Below are 26,925 nucleotides of genomic sequence, written 5' to 3'. Positions count from 1 at the left end.
TACATGTTTAGTAGTTTTTGGTCCTCCATTTGTTTGTACTCCTACCATGTAATGGGACACTTACATGGGTGTTTTAGTGCTGATACATCTTTGGAAGGAAAAGTAGAGAACTTAGCTCTTCTCTCTACTCTTGTGTATGGTGTTTAGGTACCTAATACAGTCCTGGTTTTCATTGCAGGAGCTAGTTACTCAAATTATTCATTAGCTCTAGTCCCTACTTCAAAGTCCGGGAACAAAACATTTTATATGCATGAATCCTATTGAATTCAGTGAAACTTAAGGACATACTGAAGGCTCACTTCATTAAACTACATAAGCATCTGATCCAAAGCCCATTGAAATCTGTGGTATGGCTTCAATTAACAACAGTGGCTTTTGGAATAGGATCTGAATGCATGATATGTGATACTAGTGGAAGCAAAGAAAAATCTGCCAAAGCTGCTTAGTTATGGAGTGGACATAGATCAGAGAGACCCTGAAAGTGCCTCATTCATCTTTAGGGAAAAGGAAGAGATTTTTTTCTATTTTGTGGAGATAAATGTGTGTTACCTATCTATCAACACAATTGCATTGTCATTATTTTTTTCCATGCTGTTTGTTGTGTTGTGACCAGAAGATATGGCTGGGATTTGTGACCAAGACTCTGCAATGCCTGCTTCACAACAAAGCAATAGATTCCAGAGATACCCATTGTTGTGCATAAATCAGTTGATAGACACTGTTTGCAGGCTTAAATGTGTGGATCGATTCCCTGAGCAGAGAATCTGGCAGTCTCGGGGACTCTCCGCGCTGTTCCTGATGTAGTTGAAAGAACTGACCAAACTGTACATAGGTAATTTTAAATAGTCTGTAGAAACTGTTCCTGTATATGCAGGAATGACCATGTAGGAAAGTCTTTTGCACATAGTTCAAGTAGCCATGGATCATGAGTAGGCTGGAGGAGTCATTCAGGATGACAGGCCAGCTGGATTCTAAGAATTCATCAGAACGACAGTTTGGGGAGTCTCAGCCCATCCAGCTGGAGACACTGTTGCAAGGATGCTTGCAGCAGAGGCTCATGTCGTTATCTGGGCAGTAATTGACTGTCCTGTTTAAGAAATTCAGTTCCCCATGTAAGTGTTAATCTGTGCATAATATTGTGATAAATTAGGTTTTTTTAGTGCATGGTCTGTCCATAAGTATCTGTGCAAAAGGACTGGAAACAAAAAAAAACTCAACTGTCAATACTGCTGTTCTTTAGGATATTTTAATTCAATCATATTTTAACTAGAAGAGTTTAGAAGTTTCTGACAGGAAGAACACTACTCAAAAATGTAGAATTTAAAACAGATTTTCATTGGAAAAATGCCTGGTTTTCTACCACTATGTGAACGTTGGTTTTCTGCAGATCCTTACTTAGTGCTAAAAGGAACTGGTTTTGCTGTAGACAGGTACAGTGCGTGATTTTAATTGTAAACACATAGTAACCAAATAAAGCTGTTGGATATTAAGTGGGTTGTGCATTTGTGGATGGAGAGAATTTACCTTCTAGCATTCACCTGAGGTTTTTATTTTTATTTAAGGCTCGTGTTTTGGCAGTGCTGGACTGGGAGCTTTCAACTGCTGGTCATCCTTTAGCAGATTTAGCATATGCCACTCTATTCTACTTTTGGCCTACATCTATTAAGGACTTAGGTCAAGGAACTGTCTTGGGTTTCAAAGACACCATAGGTATGCGATTGTAATCTTTTTGTTGAGACAAATTCTGGGGTTGATTTCTATTTGATATGTTACCTTTATAAACAATATTAAAAAGTTAAATTAATAAGCACATCATTTTGCACTTGAAAATAACTTTTCCGTGGTTTTCTTTGTTGTAGGAAGCATGCTGATAGTGAGGTTTAAGGTAGTCCTGTTGCGATAAGCTGTGCCTTAGCCACAGTGTGCTGCTTCTGTAAAAGTTTATTTTGAACCTTTCTTAGAGATAATGAAAGAAAACTAGAATTTCAATGTAAATTTGTCATTTATTTAAAAAAAACCACACCCCCCTTCCAAAAAAAACCAAAAAAACCATCCCCATGCTGCAATTAATTTCCTGACTGGAGTGAAGGTGGGGAGCAGTAGGAAGTGTTATGCTTATCTGGAATTTTGACGGCCTGTATTTCCTTTTGGTTCTTCATGTCACACTTCAGTCATGAGAAATGATAAATCATGTTTTTTACTATGTAAATGGAATATCTCATAAAGCTGAAAAGCTGTACAAGTGTTTGAAGAGTAAGGCGGAAAAAATATAAAATATTGACTGTTCTAAAATATTCTCTTGGTTTTTTGTAGAAACTCCTTCATTTGAAGAACTGGTTTCCATTTACTGCCGCTGCCGGGGTATTAGCACTACTTTATCCAACTTTAATTTTTTTCTTGCTTTGTCATATTTTAAAATGGCAGCAATATCTCAGGTAATACGCTCACATTTGCTGAAATGTCACATATATTTATTATGACTATTTGTAGTTTGGTAATACTTGTTCTAAATGTGAATCATATTTAAGAAATAACCATTGTTTGTCAGTTTTTTCCTTTAGAAACTATGTCTTAGATGCTTATGACTGATACTCTCTAGGATAAAATTCTTGCTACATAAAGTACTTTGTGTTAGATATAGCTAACTTCTTAGGAAAGTAGGCTAAAAAGGAAGAAAATGTGGATATGTGGATCTTTTTCTTATTGATGTTCCAGTATACAGGCAATTTTGTCATTACCTTTTTGGACTCTGGTTAATTTAAATCCTGCATTACAGAGAAACAAAGATCTTTCTAAGTTTCTGCACCTTTCATGAAATTATATAGCAGGATAGATAAGTAAGATCCTGTTAGTGCCACTCACAGATGAAAAAGGGTGTGGTGTGAACTCAGCTTAATTTGAGCACAGGAGGCCAATCTTGAGGTGTGATTATAGGAGAAAATAAGTTTCATTGATTCATTGCTAACAGAAATAACTGTTTAATTAGATATTCAGTCATTGTGAGACATAAGTATATTTTTATGAGTTGCAGCATGAGATCATCATACCAAATGTGGAATAAGCTACCTGGTATTAATTTGGAGTAAGAGTATATATGTGGGTAGTGAATGTAGTTGTGGATAATAATCATAGGTTTATACTGTTGTCACTTGGCTTAAGGGACAGGCTGGGCTTGCTTGCAGTACCATGAGCAGATGTATTTTTCTTTTTTTTTCTTTTTCTTTTTTTTTACCCTACTAATTTTTGTGATTTTCATTTAGTTTCGTTTAGCTGGGGTATGTTGTTTTTCTCTTGTGCACCAAGCATCTCCATTATATCAGAAATGGACCAAACCCAATATTAACATATTCCAGTAAAATCTGTCTGGGTGCTAATTTTTTCCTATTAAGAATATGTGCATTTAAGTGTTACCTTCATAGTTGAAGAAATCCCCAGTCTAAAAAAAGAGACAATTTTAAGAGCATAATTATACCATATATGCGTTTCTTTTTTTTAGGGTGTATATGCTAGATATCTCATTGGAAATGCTTCTGCAGAGAACAGTCATGAATTTGCTAAGATTGTGAAGCCTTTGGCAGAGAGAGGGTTAGAGCTCTCAAAAAGGTAAGAGTGGTCTAAACTACTGGTCAAAGGCCAGGCAAAGCTTTTACAGTGTCTTCACTTACTTAAATGCCTGTATAAGGAAGCTCACATTATTACCTGTTATTGCATTAAATGTTCTTCTTTAGGTCATGTTTCAGCAGCACACATCACAGCATTTCTGGAGAGTTGTTCCATCAAAGTAGAAAAGGCCAAGAAATTCTGCTGAAGGTCAAGCAGTTCATGAAACAGCACGTATATCCAGCTGAGAAGGTAAAAGCTTTTAGTAACCTATTTATAAATGAGCATTTTATGATTAGAGTTATGAAAATGTAAAACTATGTATAGAAGTCATGCCCTCCTATATTTTTTATCTTTTTTTTTAAACAGCCTTATTTTCATGCAGTGATGTTTGTGGCATTGCAAAATATTAACAGAAATCATTATAGTCTGCATTTTTTTTTCAGAATTAAAATGTTGTATGCATTGTTAATGAAAGCTATGAGTTACTTTTAAAACTTTGTAAAGTTTAAGAGGTACTCTTTTTAAAAAGAGATACTTTTTAAAGGTATTTGCCAGAATACTTTCAACCCTAGCAAAACCCTAGAACTCTTATATACTAAACGCAAAGATGCTTAGTTAAAAAATGGAAACTGCTGTTTTTAACCATACAGTTGAATGTTTCTGTTTCTTGCCTTATTTTTTAAGGTATGACTTTTATGACAAAAAATGTGATTCCATATTGTATCAACGTAGCCTTGTTCCTCAGTATATCTAATACCAGTGAAGTTTTGAAATCAGATAGTGAAATATCCACAGAAGTCCCTAATTAGTGGAAGGGAAAATAAGATGAAGCATTTTACTTCTTAGCCTAGAGAGATTAGAAATTTTCTACTTAGAAAGTTGGTTCAACTTTTAGCCTCATGAAAGCACAGATTACTTTTGTAGCAGAATTGGGTTTTTTGGCTTCCCCCCTCCCCTCTTTGCAGTCAGACAGAATTGCAGAGGACATACTACTCTAAAAGATGAATAAATCTGCCTGTCACAAGGACAGGTTGAGAGCATAAAGTCTTGATATGCAAAGTTTCTTAAAAGTCTGTCTGTAACTAGTTTTGGATTGTCCAAGGAAGCCTTGCAGTAGTTAATGTACTTGCTTTAAAAACAAATGAAGCACAAGCAGCCATACAAGTTTTGCAGATGAGTAGCATTGTGCTTGTCAGTTATTTCTGATGACAGGGATTGTAAATCAGGACTTGTGAATTCTACTTCGGAATTTGTCTTATTGTGTGATTTTTCAGAAGAGGGCACTACTTTTATTCATTGTAAAACTAGTTCTGGGCCAGCTTCGATGAAGTGCTGGGCCTCACTAAAACACACTTGTGAAAATACTAGGATTACTGAATATACAGTTTTACTTAGTACTAATCATTGGTGCTGTTTACATAATCTGTTAAGGATTTATTTTGTCAGGAAAAAAATGTATTCTTTGTGGTTTTTCTCAGTTATAAAAGCCAGTTAATCTTTTTTTTTTTTTTTATCTGAACATTGTTATGGGACACCTGAATCTTAAGTGTCAGTACATCTGGCTTTTATTTGTTGTTTTACGTTTAGGTTTATGCCTCTTGTATGTACTGTTGGTAACAGTTACTTGTATCATCAGAAAACACTGACCTTCTACCATCATCATCACATATTTTAAACCACCCCAAACCACTTCCCTGTATGAAATAAGGTACTGACTAGGGTCATCTCCATGACACATTTGAAGTCTTGCAAAATGAATAGATTGCAGTTTGATTTTGAATTATATTTTTAATTTTTTAATGAAACCAACTATATAATAAAAACCTGTGTTGAATATTTTTTTATTGGTTTCTTGGGGTGTAGGGCTGGAAGAGGCAGCATACTATTACTTGTGTATGTTACATGCGTTCTTAATTTAAACAAGCATCTTTTTAATTGTTTCTCTAAGGAAATAATAAAATACTATGCTGGACGTGGAAATATGGAGGAAAAATGGAAGAAACCACCACTGCTTGAGAGACTGAAGGTATGGGATAATATATATTCTCGAGCATGCTAGCAGCAAATGAAACAGGCACTGACATGGAGCATAAGAAAGATTGGTGTATGCTGCTGGTGAATTTACTCTGCATGGAAGGAAACAGCATGAGGAACAGTGTAAGAAAAGGAAGAAGGCAGTGTACAAAAGGAGGTGAGAAATACGAATGACAGAGGAGAAAAGCAAAAGTGAGTTCTGTGAGGGGTATGTCTGAACTTTAAGTCAAAGTCTGTACCTGTTGAAAATAGCGATTGAAAAAAAGGCATCAGATATATTGGACAGTATGTAAGGCAAGAAGGAAGAAAATGGGCTGCAAGCCAAAATTTAATTTTTTTTTTAAGATTTATTGCTAATGTTTTTCTCTCTTCATTCCTTCAACAGGAAATGGCCAAAGCAGAAGGTCTGTGGAACCTTTTTCTCCCAGATGTCAGTGGCCTCGGACAGCTTGACTATGCGCTAATAGCTGAGGAGATGGGGAAATGCTTCTTTGCTCCTGAGGTTTTCAACTGTCATGCACCAGGTTAGCAACCCTGTCCCGTAACTACAGCACTGAGAGCATTGAAAAGTTGGGCATCTTATACCTTACAGGTTGTGTGTCTCGAGAAGTAAACATGGCTGCTGATTTCTTACAGACACTGGAAACATGGAAGTCCTGCACATGTATGGGACTGAAGAGCAAAAGAAGGAATGGCTGGAGCCTCTTCTAGAAGGGAGGATTAGTTCTTGCTTCTGCATGACAGGTAAATTTTTCTCCAGAAGAAAGTTAGAGGCAATTGGCAGAAATTTCACATGGCATATGCAAAAAGTACAAAACTACAAGTTGTTATGTGTTAATGATTAATACAGAAAATTCCACTGTATCTGTGAATGTGTTGGAATATGAAATCATGTATGAGGTATAAGTGCAAAATGAAGCATCCTTGCTGCCCTTCCCTGATAGTTACCATTTTTCATGGTTACAATAATTAGTATTTGCTTTCCATATATTTTCAGTTTATTTTTAGTACTAGTAAAATGTATCTTATTGTACCAAGCAGATTTACAATAGAACTTACCCTTTTTTGTAACGTGCTTTGGGGTTCTCTACAAACATACATGTAGGTACAAGTACGATTATGGTGATTAAAGTTGTATAGTTTTGCAGTATGTCATAGGTAGAGGTTTTATTACATAACCTGAAGATAACTTGCAAAACATATGATGCACTTGCTTTATGTCTGTAGCTCAGCATTATATTCGTTTTTGCTCCTGAAAGCTTGTAGCATTCAGCATCTGTGGAAGGCCTCGCTGTTGATTTAGGAAGGTACCTTTGAACATGTGATGTCAAAATCTTGATCTTTCTGTGTCGGCAGGAGTTGAGAGAACTCAGTCTTGCAGAGCTGGACTTTTGCAAATTCTGTTTCACTGTGTTCGCTAAGTGGAAAGAGATGCTGTTGCTTTAAAGAAGATGGCCTATAAAAGAAGTTCAGGGTGAAAGGAGAGAGGAAGAATCTTTCCCGTTCCAACCAATAATTGATGACATTTTGCTGGCAACTGCTTTATGTAACCTATTTTATAAACCATTCACAAAATTAGTTTAAATGTCTTTATTTTCACTTGAGAAGAGCCTAGGGGGAAAAAGGGCTGAGGAGAGATAAGACTTAAGTACATTAAGGGGGAAGGATTTAAAAACATCGGGGAAGGAAAAAGGCTGTTGACTATAAAGACTAGTCTGAGCCCAAGAAGAAGGTAGAATGCCTTTGACCACCAGCAGAGTGAGGTTCTGAAAACAGCTTTTCTACTGGGAGCAAAACAGCGTTACTGTCAATACAGTGTAACTTGATCCCTATATTTGTGGTGGTGGTACTACTTGTACATTTAATCCAGTGGTTTGTTTTGTTTTTTTCTTTAACACAGAACCTGATGTGGCTTCAAGTGATGCCACTAATATGCAATGCAGCATTGAGCGAGATGGAAGCAGTTACGTGATCAATGGCAAGAAGTGGTGGAGCAGTGGTAAGTACGGAAACCCTAAATAAGAATGGCTAAGCCTAAAATTCTTTCGAAGAACTGATAAAACAAAAATATTTGTGCTCCATTTCAAGATGGAAAATTGTCTTTTCTTGGGTAAAGGCAATAGAATGTAAAACAACGGAAAGCGCTGAATTGAGGTTTTGTTCTATGAAGCAAAGTCCAAGACTCGAATCCAATTTGGGGTTTTGGGCCCTTTTTGGAACCTCTGAATTTTGTTCAGACAATTCAGACAATGAATGCAACTATTGTTCCCTCAATGTTACCTCTTTCCATCAGGTAACTTGTATGTTTTTGGCTGTAGCCTTTAAACTTTGTTTTTATGAAGCTGTCTTTGGCAGCTTGTGTATGATGTTTGAGGATACTGTGTAGTTACAGTAAAATTTGGCTGCTTTTTAAACTAGCCTGTGATGCTGTTGGGCTGACTCTTACAGGTAATTTTCTTATACTGTACTTCCCAGAATAATTAATGGATTAGACTGTAAGTGGTAAATGTCCTTGATACTATAGTACCATTACTTTTTTACTGAAACATACATGACAACAACTGGAAAATCATCATTCCCTGGGAATTTGGAAGCCAGCTACATAAACTGAGTTGCTAACTGGAGTGAAACTTGAATGTTTCATTTATGTACCTTTGAGTGTGGCGGCTACCTACTGATGCATGCTTGTGCAATACCTAGACTCACCAGAAGATAGGGTTCTCTCTCTTTTCTAGTACTGCAAAACTGGTGACAAAAGGGGGCATGGTATCTTGTCTCTTGACCTGAGAATGTCACTTAACTGCTGGCTGCTACCTTTGCTCTGGGTCAATGTCTCCCAACTGTGTGTTGCAGGTGCTAAGGAAATAATGGGAAGGTTTGTAGGTCACACACACAAAATATTATTCATAAAATTAGTTACATGAATTATAAAAAGGAGAGTAAACATAAGAGAGTAAGCATGATTTGGTTTGTCTTATTTCTGATAAAAACAATTAGGACATTCAGATTTGCATAAAGACAGATGCACAAAAGGCACTGCAATTTCAAGAAGTTTGAGAAATACGTATATGCAGCTCTGCCTTTAGTCAGAGTCTCCTTTTCTGACTGGTTGGTTTTTGGGGCATTTGTTTTGATTTGGGGTTGTTTGGGTTTTTGTTGTTGTTGGTTTTTTCGGGGGTTTTTTTTTTTTCCTTTTTACTCTGAGTGGGACATTAGGACCTTGGATGTTTGGGAATTCCAGAAGCCTGACAGCTTGGTCAGAATGTCACTCTGGGTGCAATCACTCTGTATTTCTGGAGACAAATCATAAATCAGACATGCAAGGAGTCAGTTGCTTCGTGGAAGAACTGGAATTTCTCACCATGTTCTGCATGGGTGTTTTGCACAGCTACAGAAAATCCAGTATGGTTTAAACATGTCAGACTTATGGTGCGTGTGAGACCATCTGTCAAACACTTCTGACTTACCCGTTCAGGCCCTAGTATTTCTCAAAATACTGGGCAGAAATTCTGTAAACTTTTGTCATCCAAACAGAGAGAAGAGGCTTGTGTCTTGTTTATGCTACTGTTGTTTCTTGTCTGTCATTTTAGAGCTTTTTCTTCCAGTCCATAATTGTGTAACTAGGAACAGTGTCTAAAAATGAGAGATTCTTGTTGGCTTTCATAAGCCATAGATCAGGCATTTTGTCAGAGCCCATGGGATGTTTGAAGGCAGGATCAGTATGCTGTAATACCTCTTTTTTAATTTTGAAAGCTAATGTGTCAATATATTTGAAATGCTTGCAGTGAGTTGTGGAAAACTGCTGTTTTCCTGGAATCCTCACCAGCACTGTAGCAGGGGACAGTTTTGGTACATCTCCATGGAAAAACTCTAAATCCCACTGACCATGAGCTCCATATGGAATCAGAACCACTCTTACTCATCAAGCTAGGCCTCTAGCCTTTGCTGGTTGATAAATACCTATGATGAGAGATGTCAATACCTACTAAAACAAAACAAACATGAAGATATGAATAAATGACAGCCAGTGCACTTTTTGTATTCTTTGATTTTATTGTGTCTCTGTATATTTTAGCAGATACAGTTATTGCAGTGTTTGATTCATTTTACAAATTCTGACTAGAAATTCCAGGCCCTGTATCTGAAGATTAACTTGACTTTTTCTTATATTTCTGTTAATGCTTTCACTGCACTGCTTTGGCATTTGCATTTGACATGACATTTACAGAGATCTAGAATGTCTCCCACAGGGCGCTGGGCTTGTTGAAGTTTAGGGTGAGCAGAAAAGGAGAGGTGAAAGGTCATTTTTGGTAGTTACAGAGAAGGAGTTACTGTTTTTTGTGGAGGGTGTTGCTGCTATACATATGTGGAAACACATAGAGAATGGCTCCCCACCCCAGCCCCCAATTCTCAGCCATGAACTGATACCTCATTTCAAGCTGCAAGTGTATCTATGGAATGATAGCTGGGGAAAAAAACCTGACTTATTAGGCAAATGTTCTAAAGTTTTACAAAATAGTTGGAAAAACACAAGATTATTAACTTTAGATACAAAAGTTCCTGTACTGCTATTTTATTGCTGATGGTTCTTTTTTCTGTTTTAATTCTATGTTTAGACATGTACAGATTGTTCATTACACAGCTATTTAAGTGCCTAGTACTGTGACCCTTTTAAATTTAAGTCTTGGGGTTTTTTTAGGTGTTTGGGGTTTGTGGTGGGTTTTTTGGGTTTGGGTTTTAGTTTGTTGTTTTTTTTAAGTAAATAGCTCTAGTTTTTTCTAGGAATTTCAGTATTTAGTTCTTGCCTGATGTTTAATTTTGATCAACATGTTCCACTTTGAACTGCACTGTAGTGTCTTGGCTAGTCTGCAGTTCAGAAATTAATCCAAAAGTTGAGTTGCAGACAAACAGCTGCTGAAACAATACCCCCAGAATTAGTAAGTAATTCCCTTGGTTATATAAGATAATGAAAGTAATGGAAAGTCTATATAGTGAAACTAACTGTTTCTTCAGTTTGGTCTTCATAATTCACAGAAATCTCTTCAGGTCTTCCGTTCTGTTGTTGTCTTCTCCAGTATCCATAATTTTTTGCAATTTTCATAATATGCATTTTAAAAGAGGCACCCAGAAAGGCATAAAGAAGAGGGTTCAGGCAGGTGTGAAACAAAGCTATGCTCTTGGTGACCTGGAGTGCGACATCTATGGTTTTACTTGCATCACAGTTGGTAATCAACATGTAGATTACATCTATGGCTCGACAGAACTTAACAATGTTGTAAGGTAGCTGGGTAATAATGAAAGAAGCCACTACTGCCAGCAGAACCAGGAAAGGTCTAGATTTTTTAGCATTTGCAGATCTAAAGATTGCTCGAGCAGTAGCTGAATAGCAGATCAACATTACTAGGAAAGGAAGCAGAAATTCCAGGATAATTTCCAGGATTTGAATGGTTGCTTTTAAGAGTGTTTCCATGTCCTTTGGAAATACAGGAAGACATTCATTCTTGTCATTGTGTTTCTTGACTTGATTAAATATCAGTTCAGGGATACTGAGGAAAATGGCAAACAGCCAGACACAGATGCAGGTAACACTGCAGCGTTCACCAATTCTTCTACGACCCCGGGATTCAGAAGTGGCCCTGTATCTATCCTCACTGATACAGGCCAGGAACAGCATGCTAGAGCTGAAATTCATGGTGTACAGAGAAGAAGTAAGCTTGCACATCGAGTTTCCAAGTTCCCATCCCTGCACTGCATTTGCAGCCCAAAAAGGGAGCGTAAAGAGCAAGAGCAAATCAGCAATGGCTAGATGCATGATGTATACATCTGTCTTAGTCTTCGGTTTCTTGCAATAGGCATAAATTGCGACCACTAATGAATTCCCAGCGACTCCAACAGTGAAAGCCAATGCATAGACCACAGGAAGGAATAATTTAGTGAAATTTCTCACATCACTTTTTTCACAGAGAAACTCATATGTATTGTAATCTATAACAGAGTTGAGATCATCCTCGTCATCCTCAATCCAGTAATCAGTTGAGTTATTCATATCCCAGCCCGTGGCAAAGCTACAAGACACAAAAAAAGGGGGGGAGATGGGAACACCAAAGAAGTAATACTGGTTTTAAGTTTTAAAATTTCTGTTGAAACTTAAAACCCTTGCTCAGGTTTGCATATCCATCTCAAGTTTAAAGAAGTTGGATATTGAGAATACATTCATAAATAATCAAAGCAGAGCTAGACAGTGACGGAGCCACAACAGACAGTCTCAAATTCTCACATGAAACGGGGTAACTGACTACATCCATGTATGCAGTGCAAACTAAAATGGATTCAATTGAAATGCTTTCATTAACCTTAGTGTTTGAGATTGCAAGATGCTCTCTACAGCCTCTGCAAAGCAAAGGAGTACCAGCTGAAGGCTGTAAATGCTGTTATAATAGAGTGGATAAGGAATACTAACAGATTAAAGCTGAGGCAAGTGGTAGTATTCTGTGCCTACTATGATAAATTTTGGCAAATTTGGGATATGAGTATAATATAGAGAGAGTGTGCTTGTTTGTTTCTCAGGCACACATATGCATGCCCATTACATAAAGCACAGCAGTGGAGTCAGGTGCCAAACAGCAGTGGAACAGGCTTAGTTTAGACTCCATCTCACACAGCGAGCGGCCTTATGCCCACGTGGAATTTCTTACAGAATCAAATTGCTGTGGGTACATTGCATCTTACAGCTGGAGACTTCTCAGGATGTTATGCACAGAAAGGAATCTTATCACATACAAAGCTGCCCCCAAGTACCCAAACAGCTCAGAACCTCAGCTGTTTTTTCAAGTACTATCTCATGACAGATTTATTCCGTAAACACTAAGGCTGTATTCTCACCGCCAGCTTAGGGTTGAAGTTTTGAGTGTTTGCATCTTAAGACTGTGTCTTAAGCAAATCATGTCCTACCGTATTTTCTTATTTTTCTGTAATTGTGTTCATGGACTAATTTGCTGAAATTCTTTCTGTTGTAAACTACAGTCTTGCAGTGCCCTGTTTTCTTGAAATAAATGAGATCAAGATTTCTTAACAGAAGTAGAAAAAAGTAGCTGAGAATGAAAAACACATCCCCCTTTCTCATCATCTGCAGTGTTTCAGAATGTGAGGCCAATGTTACTGAAAGCACATTCTTATCTGATATTCTGCCCCAGAGCTTTTTCAAGCTTGGCTTTTTCAAGCTTGAAAAAACTCCAAATACCATTTCTGTTTTTTAGACAAGGATTTAAATGAAGGGTTGCCAAACCTTTATTATAAACAGTATCTCAAAAATTTTCTAATGTATTCTGTCTACCAGGAAAAATAACTTACTGATTGATCTCATATTCAGGGATGCAGACCAATTAAATAGAAATAAATGAATAATTTCTATTTTTGCTGATTTTTTTTTTCCAGTGAATCTGCTATCTAAATTTTCTTAACAGTGAGTTAGTCAGAAATTAACTATTTGGTTTGGCTTCATCCTTAATGCCTTTGTTGGATTACTTTCTTAACATTTCAAAACACTGCCCATTAAACTTTAAATAACGATTACTCTTGTTTTAAGTCTTGTAATCTGTCATTTACTGTTGCCTAAATGAGGTGTACAGAATGGAAAAAATACAGTAATTCTATTTATTAGTTTGGCAAGGGATGTCTGTTCTATGCCTAACAAGCTGTGTTAGCAGGATTTTTCAGCAGGGGTAATCTTTTGCAGCTTTATAGTACTTTGAGGAGAGTTTCAGGCATCAGCAGCAAATATTGGTTTTGGGGGGTTGTTTTCTTTTTTTTAAGTAGAAGAGAAACTGCTGCAGGGAGAGTTTAATCCACTTAGCCAAGATTAGAGGAAGATTAAAAGTTAAACTGAAAATATTTGGTTGTGGTCTAAAACACTTCTTACAGAACTCATCTGGGAATGCTTAATCAAATTGGATCACTGGCAAATTTGCTTGAAAGCAAACCAATAAACATTTCAGTGCTAACTTCAAGAAGTCTGTGTATCACAAAGCATTTTGGCTGTGACAAGGAACGTGCTCTGCTGTCTGATGTTTTTGGCTGACCTGAGTTCTTGACAGAAACAAAGTTATCTAAAATGCAACAGTTGATATTTCTCTCTGAAAAACACGGTTATGTTTTGGCCAGCATACCTATTCATATTTGTCATTCCTGTTAATGTTGTTCCTCAGGCGCACGTACACATGCCCTTTACATAAAGCAAAGCAGTCCCATGGGAGTCAGGTGCCAAACAGCAGTGGAACAGGCTTAGTTTAGTCTCCATCCCACACAGCGAGCTGCCCACGTGGAATTTCTTACAGAATCAAATTGCTGTGGGTACACTGCATCTTACAGCTGGAGACTTCTCAGGATGTTATGCACAGAAAGGAATCTTATCACATACAAAGCTGCCCCCAAGTACCCAAACAGTTCAGAACCTCAGCTATTTTTTCAAGTACTGTTTTCTAGGAGGTATATTAATAGATATATTAATAGACAGCTTTGCATGTTTTCTTGCAGAATTATTCCAGCCTTCTATTTAGATACAAATTCAGTGTTTCTGTGTGTTTAAACTTGACATGGGATTGTATGAATACATGTTGAATGAAGTTAATATCCCCAGTTTAAACAGATTTTTTCTTTAATGAATGAAGCACTATTCTGTTCTACTGAACAAATCTATAATTTTAAGACTGGAAATGAGCATGTGCCTTAGTGAAATTATGTCTCTCTGTAAAGCCAGCTTAACTAAGAGTAAATCCTAGCTCTTCTCTATGTAAATAAGTATATCACACTTAATATACAGAGCAGTAAATATTAAAACAAAACTAACCTTTTGTCAGCAGACTAGTAGCAGATACTGCGGTTGAGATGTGCTTCAGTGAAATGATCTCAATTGGTCTGACACATTGCATTTTGTCTTCAAGCACCACACCCTCATCTGGAAGTCAGTTGCACTTTCATTTTGACTTGCCAGTTAAAAAAAAAAAAAAAAAAAAAAAAAACAAACAGAAATAAAAATCCTGCTTTCCTGGAAACTCATGTTGAACACGTACATTCTTCCCTGTTCCAACCGGAATGCAAGTGTTCTTTTGAAGGTCAAGACTTTCCTACTATTTCACTGTGGTGGTGGGTTTTTTATTCCTGAAAGTCCACATTTTTTTTTTTAAACATAATTACAAGGCTTTTATGAAATCACACATTTAAAATTTGAAAAGGAGAGAAAGAGGGGGAAGTCTGTCTGAGGCAGAGTTACCTGTATGGCGTCACTGTATTCTTTCCTCAGGACACTACTGTGCTTTTGATGGCTGCCTCTTTAAGGTTTTAAGGGTTCCTTATATCCCCTTTTTAAGCAACTTATTAGGGGATAAAATAGAAAATTAGTTTGCTTTTTGTAAGATGAGGGAAGTTGCTCTTTCAGTATGTGATATTGAACAAAACCAGGAAGATCATAGGGAAAAGGTGTGAAAACAGGTGGTAAATTGTCAACCAGAGTATAAGCAGATAGTCCTGCACCCCATGGGAGAGTTCTCAGGGACTTGAATGCTACCAGTCAGACTCATAATCAAGTTAGTGTTTGATAATATTTCTACAGAAATTGCAAGCCAGGCAGATAAATGAAAAGATGCTATTCTATCTATGGACACTGAAAAATAGGTAACTAGAGTGCAAGAATTAAGTGCTATTGGCTTCTGAAACCAGGTTATATGGCAGATTCTTTAAGTAAAGGTTGTACTGTCTGTGTCTGTGCCACATTTAGTACTCTCCACCAGAAAGAACCTGTATAAGTTGATTGTGTGAAGATCAGTAATCTTAAGCATGTTACACCCCCTGATAGCAAAGATTAGGTTTCTAATAGGATGGTGATCAATCCTCTAAGCACATTTTAAAATATCATCGTCTTTGCCTATGTGAGTGCCATGAAGACTTAAAAAATATAATACATTAGTTAAACTTACAGTGTTCCCCAATGTAGCAGCATTGTGGTTTAAAAATTTTGGACTGGTTGTGCAGGCATATATATGAAAAGGCTTATTAAAAATCTTATCAATATGGAAATATGCTTAAAACTGACCTTCTAAATTCTCTACTAATTCTATTTGTTCAATTGTGAGTTTCTTGCAAAACTACTTCTAACTCCTGTCAAAATGACAGGCTTCTCTGACTCTTTCCCCCATCCACCAGCAGCTTCTTTGAATTCTTTGAGTAATGTAAAAATGCCATTTACAAATGAGAGATTTATTCCATCCAGACAGTCTGCATTTCTTCCAAACCACTGGAGTCTGTTTCAGAGTCTTGCATTAGACCAGAACTTTCTGGTGTTTATGGGTCAAAGTTGCATAAAATTTGATTTGGGTGTTCAGAACTTCAGACTCTAAGGAGTGGAAAGGCCAGGAATCTGCCTTCCTTTGCTGTGTTCAGATGGGAAAAAGTACATATGAAACAGAGGTATTCATTTGCCTTCCAGAAACTTGTACTAATAATTTAGAGCATCAAACCAGATGTCTAGCTCTCGGTGAACTCCTCACTAAGTTCAACATGAAAAGCTTCTTCTGATTTTTTTTCATACAACATGTTAAAATTTGACTTCTTTTGAAGTAGGGATGTGACTTGAGGGTTGTTTACAAAACAGTTTTTGGAGATGTTCCAGAGAGTCAAAATATCTTTTGTTGTAAACCTCACTTCAAGATAAATGCGGTTTAGAAAATACCACTTAAGAGTGTAGCATTTCTCTTTGCAGGGTAGTACATTGCAAAGCATATGTTGTGTTATTTTGGGGTTGGTCACCCACTTGTTGCAGTTGCCCAAATGAGCTAACTTTTTGAGATCTACCTTTTTTTTTTACCAAGCTGATTTATTCCCCCCCACCCCAGCTTTTCACTCAGGTATTTTAGCTCGTTAGCATTGTACAGCTCATGGGCCACAAATATAACCCCACTTTGAAAACAATGAATGAATATATTGCAAGAGGAAAGTAAGCAGCCAACAGTCTGACCCTCAAAACAGGCAGTATTTATCAGAACGAAATAAATCTCTCTCCCACTTCCTGGCCATTACAGTGGCTGTTCTTTGGAGGAAGTTGCTCAGCTCAAAGCCAGGTGGTTTTATTGTCTAGACCAGAGGCTCCCAAACTTTGTGGTAACAGCTGCCAGAGAAGTTAAAAAGTCATCTTCGTTTCTGACCTTAGAACAAACCGAGTTGGTACAGATCTTGAATTAAATCTCTGCGAAGCTTGTCATCTGCATTGAGATAGCAATTAAAAATTTACTGATTGTTACATACATCAGGTATAATCCTGCCCCCTTTTCCCTAGCTGTATTGCCTGTGTGAGACTTTGAAAGGAACGAGAGCATGCTTTGGTGCTAAGAAACCTTTAAAGAAAAAGATAGTGAGGATTAAGGCTCTTAGAAATAAAATGTCATTTTAACTAATGGTAGAATTTGCTTTAGGACTTTTACATTAAAATGTACAATGTCTTTATGTTACAAAGACTTGTATCAAATAATGTTATCAATGGCTTGAAATACTATCAGATTATTTTCAGGTAATGATTTCCACTCGGATTTTTCTTTGAAGTGCAAACTAAAATCAGTTGCATAAAGTGGGAAAAAAAGGTCATTCCAGAGAAGTTACGCTGAAGTAGTAGCAAAGTCACCATGGTAACCCTTTGATAGCCTTATTTGCATAATTTGGTTATAATGTGGTCAGCATTTCATTACCACATAGATCATCCAGTCTTTATAGTTTTAAGAAGTTTTACTTCTGAAATGGCAGCATCTCACCTTGAGGTGTGCTTTCGTTATCACACTTACTTGCTTAGCTGTAATGGAGACAGAAGAGGAGGCTGAGGGGAGACCTTATCGCTCTCTACAACTACCTGAAAGGAGGTTGTAGTGAGGTGGGTGTTGGTCTCTTCTCCCACGTAGTTAGCGACAGGACGAGAGGAAATGGGCTTAAGCTGTGCCAGGGGAAGTTTAGGTTGGATATTAGGAAATATTTCTTCACAGAAAGGGTAGTCAAGCATTGGAACAGGCTGCCCAGAGAGGTGGTGGAATCACCATCCCTGGAAGTGTTCAAAAAATGGGTAGACGTGGCATGCTCTCGTTCCTTTCAAAGTCTCTCACAGGCAATAAAGCTAGGGAAAAGGGGGCAGGATTATACCTGACGTATGTAACAATCAGTAAATTTTTAATTGCTATCTCAATGCAGATGGCAAGCTTTGCAGAGATTCCATTTCAAGTACCTTCTTGTTCTCTTTTCATAGAAATAGATCATGGAGCTGGGTCCTGGAGGGTTTGGTTTGGCTTTTCATTGTTCCCCTCCCCACAGGTCAACTCCCTTTTACATGTCATGCAATAAGATGTGTTTTGTTTCAGTCAGATTACTCAGAGTATAAACACAGAAGTAGATTGCATGCTTTTGCTCCTGTATCACGAAAGGGAGGGAGTAAGATTTATTTGTATGAAACTTCATTTGATTCTACATTGAGATTTTTATATTGAAAATTATTTTTGTTTTTGTGGCTTTTTTAAGGTGCTGGGAGCCCAAATTGCAAAGTTGCAATTGTAATGGGCAAAACCAAAAACTCCTCAGCATCCAGGTAAGGATTCCTTCGAGATTCAAAGAGGTACCTAAAACTTGTTTTCTGGAGGAGTCACTGCTTGCAAAAATTTTGTTAAGTGAAATACCTTTAATTGCCTTGATCAGTTGGATGTGCTTATGAATTACAGGGGAATTTTAAACCTGTGCATGTGTCTGTTTAGAGAAAAATGTTGCTGACCAAGCTCGTGTTTTGCTGTCAGCTGCTGATGACTGAAGCCTCCCAACCTTTTCACTGTCACCAGCTTGCATCCGCGTGCTTCCCCCCTCCATTGCGCTAGCTCTAGTGTTTGTGCAGCTGTGTGATGAATTGGATCAGGAAATTTGCGGGGGTTCACTAACTTTATCTTGGTCACGTTAGTTTTAGTCTGCATCAGTTGTTCAACCAACAACTTATCTCTGGCTTACAATTTATTTCATAAGTATAGTATATAAGACAATTAACAGGAGTAAGATTTCTTGCTTAAATGATAATAAAACCAAAACTTTTCAGAGCTTCCCTGAACAGAATGAGTAGAAGTGGCACATCAGAGACCTGAAGTTACCTACTAATTTTTCACAAAGTTATCTGTAGGTATAGGAAGTTAAGTTTGAAACATGGCATGTTTGTTATGTGAAGTTGTGTGAGCAGAGAGCATTGCACATCTTTTATCAGACCTACTCATTCCATTCCTATATGTGTAAATATAATAATTCCCTCTTCTTGTTTAAAATAAATATGTTGTTCAGCTCTTATTATCAGACTAAAATTGCCTTTTACAAGAACTTACACAAGCAATGAATAAAATGCTTCGTGTCTGATTCAATTAAAATCACACAGCTTGTAATACAAAAGAATTGGAACATTTATATCTCTATTTTGGATGTTAGCCCAAATTCCGCTGATTATCTTAAATGTTTAGATTTGGCTAGGTTCCATTGAGAATTAAACAGTAACTTGCTTACAGTATACAGGATGGTTTGTCCAGCGGCTGTACAGACAGTGGCATCTGCTGAGCTCTTCGAAGCCGAACAGAAGTTCATGGAGAGGTTATGTGATACTGCACTGCCTAGAACTGGAGACTGAATTGAGGCACCTGGGATGTCACCTCCAGTTCTGTGTGACTACTAACTAACCTTAAATATTCTGAAGGAATTTAAACATAGGGATTCTTTTCCTGAACTATAGGCAAGCCAAGATCATGATGATGATAAACACGCTTTAGGAACAAAAAATAAATGCAGGGGAGAGGAGATGGACTGGGTGATACAGAAGTACTTGCATAGAAGTGACAGAGTAGTAGTTTTTTGGTCACGGTGCGTTAGATGCCAGTAGTACATTTTTACTTGTTGACTGGTGATTCAAGGAGTGTTGAAGCATGCATGCCACACTGCATGCGGGCAGGAGGGCTGTAACTGGTGTAGGTAAATGTCAATATTGTCTTTATGCAAGTGCTAAATTGAAGATAGATAATTAAAAAAGTGGAGGGAGGAGACAGAAGGGAGGCTCAAAATTAATCATAACTTGTGCATTTTGTCTTGATCAGGTACGAGCAGCACAGTATGATCATTGTTCCCATGGACACTCCAGGGCTGAAGCTGATAAGACCCCTCTCAGTGTTTGGCTACCTGGGTACATGATATTTATCAGCTATATGTGTATTAATTTTTAGCACTCTCAGGAGTTGTGGTAATACTAATAAATATTGTATATGAAATGAATCAGTAAAATGCATATACAGAAAAAGGATTAGGAATTGAAGACCTGTATTTTTATTTTCCTTCGTTTTACCCTGCTGTTGTGTTTTTTCTATGCCTGTAGATGAGATCCATGGAGGACATTTTGAGATACACTTTACTGATGTGCGAGTACCTGTCTCCAGTATAATACTGGGTGAGTTTCAGCATTAGTTCCTTTTTAATACATAGAGCAATAAACAAAGTTTTAGGAAATAGTGGTTTATTTTATAAATCACCGTAAGTTATCGTAAACAGCTTATGGGGGACTCCTTAGGTGAGGTGTGTCCAGCTATGGTCGGTTGAGCCAGGGTCTCAAACACGTGTAAGAGGGAGCCTACCCTTCCTTTAGTGGTCTACCTGCTGCTTGAATATAACTTGTTTAGAGCAGAAAGGTGATTGAAGGAAGCAGGGCAGCTGTAGCTGTCATGCGAAAATCACTTCCCTGAGGCAGAGCAAGGCAGAAACTGTTAGTGGCATTCTTTCCCCAAAACCAGTTTTCATAGACTTTACAGATTCTTTTAAAAAGAGCATTCCGCTGTAGTCCATGGCCATCCAAGCCTGGGTGTCTGCAGACTTAGCAGAACTGAAAATAAAATGAAAGAATAAGCAGGCCAGCACTGTGACCTTCTGCAGGGAGAACTTTGCTCTACTTCTCTCACTTGGAAGAAATCAGAATTTATAGTATTTCCTCTCTGCTATTTTTATTTCCCTGGAAGAGCTTTCTCTCTTGAGTAGCCCTAGGACCTGGAAACCTCAAAGTCTTCCCTCAAATTCTCCTACCAAATCTCACAGATATATTTTCAATGTAAGATTAACAATATTTAAATTAAAACAGGTAAAACAAACCCTCTCAGAAAACATCTGAGTGTCCTTTGTGCTGTAAGTATTATTAACAGTGTGTCAATATAGATCTAGTTGGAGTAAACAAGAAACAGTTCTGCAAAATAAGCTTTTAAGAAGCTTGCTTCTAGCTCTGGTGCTATGAGGTCACTTCTGCTCAGTGCCATGGATCATTTCAAGTGGGAATCAAGGAGTCTACATGTGCCTGTTTTTCTTTCCAACCAGGTGAGGGCAGGGGGTTTGAGATAGCTCAAGGTCGGCTTGGGCCAGGCCGTATTCATCACTGCATGAGGTCCATTGGTGCGGCTGAAACTGCTTTACAGATAATGTGCCAGCGTGCAGCACAGAGAGAGACTTTTGGGAAGAAACTGTATCACCACGTAAGCATGTTCCCTCTTTGTCTCAATTAACATGCTCCAGACATCACCCTTTGTTTTGCCCACACAGAACCTTGTGACTCTGATAATGGACATTGCAATAGATGTGCCCTAACCTTGAATTCCTATTCATAACACTTCAGTTGGCAACAGAAAAAAATCACATGGCGAGGCTCCCATTTTTCACTATAACCTGAGATTTTTTTTCCCCTTGCCATGAATTGGAGATCCTGTGCTGGATTTGAATACAGATTTTTGTCACCGTGGTTTTTTCTCTGCTTTCACTGATCAATTGGGACAGGTATTTTTTCTGGCATACAGCATATGTTTCTGTAGTTACAATCTGAATTCACCATTTTTGTATATTGAATTTGTCACCTAGACATCTCTGTTCATGATTACCGGTGATGCTCAAGGGTCTAAATTTGTCTAAAAATTTTACTTCTCTGATCAATTATTTGTACTTACTTATGAAAGTACAGACCAAACCAAGGCCATATGGGGATTTTTGGTCTTATCTTGCTCTGGAATTGAAATACTGTTTCGTGAGAGAGAGCTTGCTAGAATAACAAAAAGACAACAGTCTGCTTTTTGTAGGAACCATCAGCATTTAGTAGTTCGCCTATCACATTTCAAGTGTTCCTCAGTCTTATCCAACAGATAGGATGACTTTATTGGAAAAAACAAGTAAAGGCAATGGAAAGAGGAAACTGAATTAGTGTCTGGCACAGGTTATAAAAAATTGTTTGTACAGATCCAGAGGAAATAATCTTACATATCCATTTTCCAGTCATGTCATTGCCAAACTTCCATTCACGACCATAACCTAGAATTAATAAGAGTTGGATGAGGTGCACTCTATTTCTCAGAAACTCATTAAAGTAAAACCTGTGTTTGATGAAGCCACAGGCATGACCTGGAGGCCAGCTACACAGCCAGCGTAGGTTCTTCACAGCTCTGCGATAGCTAAGGAAGAGGTGAAGCTGTTGGCTGTCTTGGGTAGCAGGCTGACTGTCACCACTGCCCGCATGGCAGTTAGTTACAACCCCGGGGAGCTGTCAGCAGAAGAGCGTGTCTGAACACCTCCACCCAGGTTCAGCTCACCTTTGCTGGCATGAGCTGAGCCCCCAGACTTTGCACTGAAGCAAGTGCGGCACGTTTGCTCATGCCTCCTGCAGCTGCCAAGGCTGCAACTTCCATGCTCCAGGCAGGAGTGTGTGCCCGACACTGGCTTAGGCTCCAAACAGCTTTTGCATTGACAAGCATCACAGGAACATTTTTTTTTCCCCCCCTACTGTGGTCTGTTGGCTGCAGAGGGGAATTAGCCAAGAGGAGCAGGGAAAGGCTGCCAAGACCGGAACTTCATTTGGCTCAAGGGAGCTATTAATTTATCATCGATGTGAACAGACAGATGCAATAGGCACCACCCTGCAGCTGTTTGCCTGGATGTGTAACACACCACCATCAATAGTTTAAGCAAAATAGAACCTATTCCTCTCCTCTTTCACACACACCCCACCCCAATTTTTGTACACTGGGGTACATTACACAGAAAGATGGCTGTGAGTCCTGGTAGTAGGGTAAAGGCAAGCAGGCTTTGAAGGGCTTCAGGAAAATGACTAGCAGGCAGTGGGTCTGACCAGGAAATGAGTACGCTGGAATCAGGAAAAGACCTGCTCTAGCTTCAGTATTTCTGTCAGCCAAGTGTTTTCTTCCCTCCCCCCTGCACCCCCCCCAAGATTACATACATCAAACTAGCTTTAATTTGCACAAGGGTGTCACTAAATGAGTGAACATGCACATGCTGAGATACAGGGGCATCTTCCTTAGGGCAGGTTTACTCAGACACGCTGGGAGGCACTGACTGACTTTCTGCTTGTTGGCTCTGGTTTCCACAGGAAGTTGTTGCCCACTGGATTGCTGAATGCCGCCTTAGCATCGAACAGGCTCGGCTGCTTACGCTCAAAACAGCCAGCAAGATCGACATGTTGGGCAATAGAAAAGCAAGAAAAGAGGTAAATATTTCTTTGCCAGCCTTAGGCCAGGATTTGGGGATGCAATACCTGTGCATTCAACAAGTTGAAATATAAACTAAAGCATTGCTAAAAGTTATATTTCTAATTGTAGAGTGTAACTTCATGTTGAAGATAGATGGCCTTAAGATGTGCTTTTGATTGTCATGAGATTGGAGAAAGAAGTTAAAAACTTTGAGATCAAGCTGATAACGTTTTTAAAAATTAAAGAAGTTCAAGCATTGCTTGTTTGTCTCGACACAATGAGAGAGTTTTGGGAGACTGTCTCTCCTGGAAACAGTTTTATGTTACCCAGGGAACAGGAACAGCAGCACTCTCATCCAATCCAAAGAGGAAGGAATGTAGTGTGAGATACCAATCTTCAGTAGAACTGTTAGATAAACATTTTCAGTTGTTTATGAAACTATTACTGATAACACGAGTTCTCTTCTAACTGCAGGTAGCCATGACCAAAGTGGTTGTCCCTCGAGCTGTACTTAAAGTGATTGACTGTGCAATCCAAGTGTGTGGTGGAGCTGGAGTTTCCCAGGATTTTCCTTTGGCTTCAATGTGAGTAAGGGAGACTTAACTGTAGATTCTAAGCATTCCTTTTAAGATAATTTTATAATGCCCAGTACATGCTGTTTCACCTCAGGTAGCCCAAAATAAATGGTCCATTATGCCTTTAAGCTATAAAACTTAAACCAAGTACTTTTATAATTCAATTCCAATGCACATCCATTGCTTTACCATTACAAAGGAAAAAAAAAAAGCTGGCACTGGACCTAAAATAGTTCTTACCAGCAGCATAGAGAATCTGTTCCTAAAGCTCAGTCTTATCCCTTATGGCCTTGGCAAGAAGCAAGCTGCCTGAACTCCCAGCCCACACATCTCAAGCCTGCCAGGATGATTTTGCTGCAATATCTCCTGTGTGATAGCTCTTTTCAAAGAGACCATTGTTAAAAGGATGGCTATAGCAAAAATAGTGCCGAGAACTCCTGCTGTGGAGACTGGCTTGCTGCTGTGGCAGGATTAGAAATCTACCCCTAATTCAGCTCTTCCGACACAGGTTTGCCTATATACGGACCTTGCGCCTGGCTGATGGGCCTGATGAAGTTCATCTCTCAACAATTGCAAGGTGGGAACTGCTTGCTCAGTCAAAGCAGCTAACTGCAAAAATCTAATGTCAGCATAAAGCCATCTTAAATGGATAGATGATTTAGGAAAGATTTTGTTCTATGCAATAGTGTTGTTTAAGGTGATGAATACAAAAATTTGATCCTTGCTTGAAGCAATACATATTCTCTCACTCTTTAGTTGTGATTATTACATTTAATAATCAGAGGCTTGCTTTTAAAAATTTGCAGAATGCCATGTAAAAACCAGAATTTGTCTGGGTTCTTTGTAACACTAAATAAAATTTATTTTCTAACAGGCCTAAAGTGCTTTATTTGCTCTGAGCCAAAGCCCTCTTTATCCTTTTATTGTAGGCAAAGCAGTTTTGACTCAGCAGTTCACCCAATTTAGTTTATTGCAAGCTACAATAAAATTTTAATTATTGGTTAAATGGCAATTAAACACTTAGGGTAATGCCTTTCTTTTCCCTTTCCAAAGCTCAGCCTCAGTCCAACCCTCTCCTCCCCAGTTCCTGCTCTCAGCTGCCCTCCTTTTCACTAAGGCTACATACACTCCATCCTTCCCCCTGCTCTGCCCACGTGAGGCTGGGGCAGCGTGTAGCTGTGTGGCTGTCACTCCTTGCTGCTTACTCCTTTGCTTTGTTTCTCCGAACGCACCTCCTTGTGTTTTTCCTTGTAAGTGCCCCTTTTGTCTTCCCTTGCATCTTCCTTTTGCGTCTCCTTCTGTGCATCCTCACAAGCCTCCCCCTCTCCCGGCCCTAGCTGCTCCCACCCTTTCTTAAATACGCCTAAGCCTAGGTGGCACCTTCCCCTCTGAGGAGCTGAAGTTTTGGCTGGAGCCAGCAGTGACTGGCACAGAGCAGTTCATGGCCTCTGCTGCCCAGAGAGGCTCTGCCATTTATGCCCAATCCACCTTTGCAACCTCAGCTCTGCTTCTTTGACAGTCCTCTTCCACATGAGTTAGTTACAAGAGAACTTGTTCCTACAGTAACAGAACCAGGCAGATCACACCACACTGCACCACTGGTAGTTCTACTTCCTATAAAGGTAGGACAGTTGCTTTTCAACTGTTTACTTGTTGCATGAACAAACAAACCACCCTAGCATAGTGTTGGAGCTTGGGGAGAAGGCACCCTGTTTGGCTCAGTCTTCAGGATGAGACTGCAGCCAGTTCTGTCCTGGAGCCGACAGCCAGGCGTTTGCCTGAAGGGTGTTCCAGCAAAGGCTGCTGAAGTTGGTCAGGGTGGTACAGGTTTCAGAGTACCTAGAACCGGAAGCTTTCCACAAATAAGTTTCTTACCTCACATCAATTCACTATACCTAAAAATAAGATTATAGTCTCTTTTGAGAAAGCAGTAATTATTGTTGTTTATATTTCCATCCATCTTGGTTTCCCCTTGCTTCCAGCCAAGAATGTTTCCTAGGAAGTTGAGAATGTCAGCAAGTCAGTGGCCAAAGTGCATTTCAAATATAAAGCAGCCTGCACTGTACCACTACCTGCTCCAGGCTGTCAAAACCTGCACAACATGTTTTTCCAAGCAAGAATGCCCAGGAACCCTAATTCACCACACTCAAATTAAGGTCCCTGACTGCCTTTGTTTCGCACACCTTCAAAGAGCGAGTTACATAAGAACACCACCTTTATATCATTAACAAGGCTCTTAATTCCCTTTATTTTAAAATTTTATGTACATATGAATGATCTGTATAATGTACACTCAATATAGAAAGTTTTTATATACTGGATAGTGTATAGAACATTTCACAATTACACTAATTTCTTACATAACATGTCAACTTTAAGTTTTTTTTGCTGAAGCTTTGTCAATTTGGTCAAGCCAGTTATACATACAAATGTCTAATGCTGTTTGATCTCAGGAAGAAGATAATGTTAATGATTAAGGACATCAGTGAACTGGTGCTGGGACAAACCCTTTGCAAGTCATGTTCAATGGGAGTGATCACAGACTGGGAAAAGAAGGGATGCCCTTTTAGCAGGGGGGCGGTGAGGTCAAAGTGATTTTAGCCCAATTCCTCTAGACTGTAGCTCAACTCCAGTCATGCTAATTCATAAAATATAAAAACTAGGAAAGTTTGATTCACAGTCTTGTAAACAAATACAAAGGAACAAAATGTGCTTACGTACAACAAGAAAAAAATTCTTGTGTACCCATTTCAGCTGATCCACAGAGTGCTTTCTTGTGTTACAGTGTGATAGTTAGAATCACTGACTTTTTGCTTAAAAAAAGAAAACAACCCCAAAAAACCAACAGTCATAGAAAAAGGAATAACACTGTCATTAAACACTTGGAAAGGCAGTAAGTTCACTTCAGCATGTTGGAGGAAAGTGCCGTTCCTCATCACTGGCCAGTCTGCCTTTCTGTCTCTTTCACAAGAATTTCCAGTCCTCAGCTGACATCTCCCACTTCGTTGTCTACCGGGGGTGGTACGTTGGGCATTACAGACGATGTCGTCCCTGCAGTAAGGTAACCAGCAACTCCAGGGCCTTTCAGGAAGAAAACGATATTGGCAATTAGTTTTGATTCTAAAGAGTGACCGAACAGCTTTATACCCTCTGGTAACACTCAAATG

General features: G+C 38.7%; 3 protein-coding genes across 3 annotated transcripts in view; 1 reads left to right on the top strand and 2 right to left on the bottom strand.

The window, feature by feature from the left end:
• The window catches only part of ACAD11 (acyl-CoA dehydrogenase family member 11), a 29,503-nt gene extending 5,122 nt beyond the window's left edge, over window positions 1–24,381 (top strand). Inside the window, exons 6-20 of the mRNA XM_075705760.1 lie at window positions 1,563–1,710; window positions 2,314–2,435; window positions 3,497–3,603; window positions 3,729–3,852; window positions 5,552–5,629; window positions 6,023–6,161; window positions 6,274–6,381; window positions 7,538–7,636; window positions 18,184–18,250; window positions 19,776–19,861; window positions 20,051–20,122; window positions 21,034–21,188; window positions 23,084–23,200; window positions 23,658–23,767; window positions 24,267–24,381. Coding sequence (XP_075561875.1) covers window positions 1,563–1,710; window positions 2,314–2,435; window positions 3,497–3,603; window positions 3,729–3,852; window positions 5,552–5,629; window positions 6,023–6,161; window positions 6,274–6,381; window positions 7,538–7,636; window positions 18,184–18,250; window positions 19,776–19,861; window positions 20,051–20,122; window positions 21,034–21,188; window positions 23,084–23,200; window positions 23,658–23,767; window positions 24,267–24,381 — 1,647 coding nt within the window. The remainder of the gene's footprint in view (window positions 1–1,562; window positions 1,711–2,313; window positions 2,436–3,496; window positions 3,604–3,728; window positions 3,853–5,551; window positions 5,630–6,022; window positions 6,162–6,273; window positions 6,382–7,537; window positions 7,637–18,183; window positions 18,251–19,775; window positions 19,862–20,050; window positions 20,123–21,033; window positions 21,189–23,083; window positions 23,201–23,657; window positions 23,768–24,266) is intronic.
• ACKR4 (atypical chemokine receptor 4) lies at window positions 10,622–14,559 on the bottom strand. Its single transcript, XM_009485127.2, is given in 2 exon segments — window positions 10,622–11,702; window positions 14,483–14,559. Coding segments are annotated over 2 exon segments (1,158 nt in total).
• Window positions 24,382–26,051: 1,670 nt separating the features above from the next.
• The window catches only part of DNAJC13 (DnaJ heat shock protein family (Hsp40) member C13), a 56,518-nt gene continuing 55,644 nt past the window's right edge, over window positions 26,052–26,925 (bottom strand). The window contains exon 57 of the mRNA XM_075728261.1: window positions 26,052–26,839. Coding sequence (XP_075584376.1) covers window positions 26,742–26,839 — 98 coding nt within the window. The 3' untranslated portion in view covers window positions 26,052–26,741. The remainder of the gene's footprint in view (window positions 26,840–26,925) is intronic.

Source organism: Pelecanus crispus, chromosome 2 (assembly GCF_030463565.1).
Source record: "Pelecanus crispus isolate bPelCri1 chromosome 2, bPelCri1.pri, whole genome shotgun sequence".
NCBI classification, from domain to species: domain Eukaryota; kingdom Metazoa; phylum Chordata; class Aves; order Pelecaniformes; family Pelecanidae; genus Pelecanus; species Pelecanus crispus.
Note: the sequence above shows the minus strand (reverse complement) of the source record. Positions and strands in the feature narration are given on the sequence as shown.